The sequence below is a fragment of the Vicia villosa genome, linkage group LG6 (assembly GCF_029867415.1).
Source record: "Vicia villosa cultivar HV-30 ecotype Madison, WI linkage group LG6, Vvil1.0, whole genome shotgun sequence".
NCBI lineage: Eukaryota > Viridiplantae > Streptophyta > Magnoliopsida > Fabales > Fabaceae > Vicia > Vicia villosa.
Window position 1 is genome coordinate 30,726,832 of NC_081185.1, and position 5,823 is coordinate 30,732,654.

A 5,823-nucleotide genomic window follows, 5' to 3' on the forward strand; every position below is an offset into this window, starting at 1 on the left:
GCAGAACAATGTCTGTTTTGCTCGCACTTTTATGCGAGGCGGATTAAGATTTTGGATCTGCATTATCTAATGCGTCTGCTCGATCTATTTTTTTAAGTTTTTACAGACGCAAACATTAATATAAATTTTTAAATTTTTAAATTTAAAATAATCCAACTAACTCTACTTTCAATTTTGTTTTTTTAAATAATCAATATTTTAAACTCACACTCTTAACTAAGCTTAAACTTAAAGATAATACTATATTGATATCTAAAGGTTAAGGGGGTAACTTTTTCTCTAACGAGTGTTGAGTTGATGTTGAGATTTATGGTGAACTTCACAAAGAGCAATGACTTTTGAATGTCAACTTAGATGGAAAGAAAATGTGATATGGGGTTGGTTTGTTAGAAGAATGCTACACTGACCGGTGTAATTGTCATGTTGGTTGTTTATTTTTTATTTATGTGTACTTGTCTTGTTCTATTGTACTTCTGAATAATGCTTCTTTGATTATAATTAAAAATAAATAAAAAGTAAAAATAATTTAAATAAAAAGTAAATATATTAGTGAGTGGGCCCACGCAGATGTTTCTGCAATCTTGCTTCAAATTCTATGCTTGCAGACAGTTTAAAACAACCAACACCAACAAACCAAGGGAGTACTTGAAAAATTGATTAGGCTGAAAGTCCATTATCAACATCCGGTGTCTGTAGGTTGTTGTTTCCTACACCACCAGGCACCATCCAGTCTTCTTCTCTACTCTATCACGCCTCTTGTGCTGTCATTCTCGCATTAAAGCCAAGGACCCCAAATTCACATGATGCATTCAATGCTCTTTTATATTATCTTCATCTCAACATTCATTCAATATATCACAAATATTTAATTATTTTAGAATACTATCTCCATTTTTCATTTTCATACAATAATTATTATTATTTTTTTAATATGTATGAAAAGTTCAAAACGACTTATAACAATAAATACGAGAAATGTTATTTATAAATTTTTTAAACATTTTATGAAAACTAATGTTAGTTTATTAATTTTGTCACCTTGAGAGAGAAGACCAACCCATGGGTTAGGAGTGTTAAATATTTAATGACCAAACCAAATGCTACTGTTTTTTCAACTACTTCCATTCTCAGCCTTCACGTCTACTTATTGTTCATTGTTGCACCATAAATTCTCTCCTTTCTCATTTCACCTCATTCAAGTATTATTATTTTTTTATTCACTCTTTCTTCTCCTCTTGAATTTGCTAGTTTCAATGAGATATTTCTATTTCTATTTCCATCTCAACCTCTTTCTCCTTTCTTTGTTTTTCTCCATCCACACTACTCATCAGCTACAATTCTCTCAAACTCAAGTCCTCCTACAGTTAACAAAGTATCTCCAATACCCTACCTCCTTACAAATCTTCCATAATTACAATACTGACCTTTGCACCCTCACTCCATCTCATCACTTGAGTATTAAATGTGAGGGCAATTCAGTAACTGAACTCAAAATCATGGGAGACAAAACCATCAAACATGGAAAGGTTTCCAGTTTCAATGGCTTTGCACTTCCAAACCAAACACTTTCCAAATCTTTCTCTATTGACTCTTTTGTCACAACATTGACAAGGTTAACAACTTTAAGAGTACTTAGTTTGGTTTCTTTAGGAATTTGGGGTCCACTTCCTGATAAAATTCATAGGCTTAGTTTCCTTCAAGTTTTGGATTTGAGTTCCAATTTCTTATTTGGTTCCATTCCACCAAAGATAGCTACATTGATCAATCTTCAAATACTAACACTTGATGGAAACTATTTCAACACCACAATGCCTGATTTTTTTGAACCTTTGTCTAATTTAAGTATCTTGAGTTTCAAGAACAATCAGTTAAAAGGCTCATTCCCTATTTCACTATGCAAAATCAAGAGCCTTACTGATGTTTCCTTGTCACACAATGAACTATCTGGTGAATTACCGAATCTCACCGCGCTTTCGAGGTTACATGTATTGGATTTGATGGAAAATGGTTTTGATTCTGAGGTACCGTTGATGCCGAAATCGGTTGTCACGGTGTTGCTAAGTAGGAACTTGTTCTCAGGTGAGATTCCTAGTCAGTTTGGTGAACTTAGTCAGCTTCAGAATCTTGATCTTTCGTCGAACCGTCTATCCGGGGTTCCTCCGTCGTCGTTGTTTTCTTTGAGAAACATTAGTTATTTGAATTTGGCAAACAATGTGCTAGGTGGTTCAATTCCAAAGAAGCTGAAATGTGGGAGCAAGCTTGGTTTTGTGGATATTTCTGGTAACTTGTTAAGTGGTTTACTTCCTTCTTGTTTGGAAAGTATATCTGATAGAAGAGTTGTTAGATTTGGTGGAAACTGTTTGTCTGTTAATTCTCAACCTCGGAATCAGAATCAGAATCAGAATCAGAAACACGGTTCTTATTGTGAAGAATCTAGTTCAGGAAAGATCAAGTTTTGGAGATGGGAAATTGATGCTGCAATTGCTATCATTGTTGTAGTTTTTCTTTTCTTGTTAGCTTTTGGAGTTTTCTTTTACAGAAAGTTTCATTCAAGAGAGATTTATAGGCATGAGATGTTGCCAAAGATTGTTCAAGATAATAATAATAACTCGACAACAGGAGTTTCCTCTGAACTCCTTGCTAGTGCAAGTAAGTACAAACCCTAAGCAATATTCAGCGTGTTTGGATCGGCTTATTTGAGTTTATCGACTGACATAAGCGCTTATTAGACTATTTAGAAGAGCTTCGATAATTAGTAATGTGTTATTTTCTATTTATTTAAGGGTATATTTCTCAAAAAATGAAGCTAGGGACACAAACTACTACAACATGTAGACACTTTTCGATTGAAGAGTTGAAAGAAATCACAAGAAACTTCGATCTGTCAACTTATATAGGTGAAGGATCCATAGGAAAGGTATCGTTCGATTACGCAAAATATTCTTCGATGAATATTGAATAGTTTTCTATAATCATCTGAGTATTTTTGCTTCATTTCAGCTGTACAAAGGTAAACTAGAGAATGGATCTTATGTGATGATAAGATCATTGGCTCTAAGAAAGAAGTTGTCGATACAAAATCTCAAAGCTAGGTTGGATTTACTCTCGAAGCTTCATCATCCGAATTTGGTTAGTCTTTTGGGTCATTGTATTGATGGTAGAGGAAAAGAGGGTATTAGTCCCCAGAAACTTCATCTTGTATACGAGTATGTGCAAAATGGCGATTATCGTACACATTTGTCAGGTTAGTATCACAATTCACAATACAATTTTACGAATGCATAAATTTCATCAGAATGTGCTGTATTGAATGCTCTATTTAAACATGCAGAATTTTCACTCGATAAGGCGCTAAAATGGTCTGATAGATTATCAATCTTAATCGGAGTTGCCAAGGCGGTTCATTTTTTACATACTGGTATGAAACCAGGTTGTTTTAGAAACCAATTAAAGACAAACAGTATTTTACTTGATGAACATCGCTTTCCCAAGCTAAGCGATTATGGTATGTCCATAATTGCCGAAGAGATCGAAAATATTGAGGTATTGTTTCTTTCGTTACTTTTCAGATTCTTAACTTTCGTCTGTTGTTTTTTATCCTACATAGAGTGACTCCGGTGGTTTCTATGTATTTTACAGGTAAACGGAGAGAAACTAAAATATTGGTATGTCTTAAAATTGGAGTTTTTCTACTTTGGTGCAATAACTTGCAACTGAATTGTTAAACACCAACACATTTTTGTACTTTTGATTCTCTTGCAGCTTAAGGGAAGAATTGGAGGATGATGTTTACAATTTCGGATTCATATTGTTTGAATCACTCGCAGGACCAATTGCAAGTGAGAAAGGAGAAGCGTTTTTTCTTAATGAAAGGGTAAAAAAGCTCTTAAAAATCTCCGCGTCATTTTTCCTTTTGATTTATCGCTGAAATTCATGACGGTTTTGTGTACCGCAGGCATCGTTTGACAGTCATGATGGCAGAAAAAGAATTGTGGATCCAGTCGTGTTGACGAGTTGCTGTCAAGAGTCATTATCAATCGTAATATCCATCACAACGAAATGCATTTCTCCACAATCTTCATCTCGGCCTTCTTTTGAAGATGTGTTATGGAATTTACAATATGCAGCTCAAGTTCAAGCCTCAGCAGATGCAGAGCATTCTATATCCTCCTAGGTCACTTGATTGCAATTATAAATGTATAGTTGTTTTACAGTTTCCTTAATTTTTCTGGAGTTTTGATAGGAAGGATCTAGCTAGGATTCATATACCTTGAAAATAATTAGCCATTGTTTTAGTTAACAAGTTAATCATGTACCTTGACTGACAAGGAAACTAGCATCGTCTAGCGAGTAGGCATGTAATTCAAAGTTCGGTCCTGATCTCCTAGCAATGGCGCCGCGTTGCCTAGCTATGACCTGCAAATTTTTGCAGCAGAACACTGAGAACAACTCCTAACTATGACCTGCAAAAATCCAAAATCATAAATCTCAACCTGATTCTATTTTTAAAATTAAGCAAATGATCAATTTCTACAACAAGGTGGCCATGAATATAAAGGAATGGGCAATTAATGTCATAGTTTTGGTTTAGAACATGTTGGATCATGAATTTTGAATAACAATGAATGCATATCTATCTATCATATAAGAAAAGTATATGCTCTGGAAATACCATAATTGTCCTGCTTGCTCACCAATGCACCACGTGGATGTTTTTGTAAGCTTCCATTCATTTTTGGCTTGGAAAATACTACTGGTTTGAAATATTTGCATATCATACATACTTTTGACTTATTATAATATATATTTTTGGTTTATAATATTTGCATATCTTACATATTTTGATTTATTATAATATATATTTTTAGTTTGAAAAAATTGCTTATTATTATAATATTTCCTTTCTCCTATCATACTTTTTTTCATTTAATGCATTTGTGTTTCTCTTTCTTCACTACCCATCTGTTCTACTTTTTTTTCATTGCCTTCTCTCTTTCTCCACTTCTTGATTATTCTTCTTCTTCTTTCATACAAACTCATTGAAAAATGTCCTTTTGCACATTTTCAGACACATATTATGAAAAATGTTGCCTTGTAACATGCAACCGTTATTCTATTTGTTTTCTGAAGTTTTTTTTTTTTTTGCCTTTCATTAATACTTATTTGTTAATTTTTGCAGATCTAGACTATACTGAGGTGGAAATAAAACTTTCAGATCTAAAATGAGACCATGTAGCATTTTATGATGTTTTAATTTATCTTCTTCAAGTAACTTTCAAATCTATTTTAATTTTGAAGATTATTTTTTTTTTGCTTTCATAAATATTTATTTGTTAATTTTTGCATATCTATGACGAGGTAGAATAAAAATTTCCAAAACTAAAATGAGACCGACCATATAGAATTTCATGATGGTACATCCAGATATGTTTTAATTTATCTGAAATGAGATACTACTTTTGCTTCATTTTTTATATCATCTGCTATTTGCATGTTTCTAAACTTTTTTTGCTAAATTATTGTTGGTTTATTAATCTAAATTATTTGTTTGTTTTTTTATCGATTAACTATTTATGTTTTCATAAAGATCTAAAGAATATACCTAAAGTTTTCAATAAAAACAACTTGAAGTCACCATAATGTAATGAACCCAATGAAAAGGCAAAAATAATTCCAAGTGCAAATCAAAAATCATAATGTATTGAACAAAAGGAATCCAACCCCCATTTTTTTTGGCAGAACCTAATAAATGTGTACTACATACACATCCTTCTAAAACAAACTAACGTAAAAATATCTCAACCTTAAAAAATCTCTTTCTAA

At 32.7% G+C, this 5,823-nt stretch overlaps 1 protein-coding gene across 1 annotated transcript; it reads left to right on the top strand.

Moving 5' to 3' along the window:
• Positions 1 to 1,021: 1,021 nt before the first annotated feature.
• On the top strand, positions 1,022 to 4,511 carry LOC131609073 (probable inactive leucine-rich repeat receptor-like protein kinase At3g03770). The gene is made up of 7 exons (XM_058880714.1): positions 1,022 to 2,649; positions 2,784 to 2,917; positions 3,001 to 3,244; positions 3,332 to 3,543; positions 3,640 to 3,665; positions 3,763 to 3,874; positions 3,956 to 4,511. Exons 1-7 carry the CDS (start codon positions 1,098 to 1,100, stop codon positions 4,172 to 4,174), a joined length of 2,499 nt encoding a protein of 832 aa, XP_058736697.1. The 5' UTR covers positions 1,022 to 1,097; the 3' UTR covers positions 4,175 to 4,511.
• The last annotated feature ends 1,312 nt before the right edge of the window (positions 4,512 to 5,823 follow it).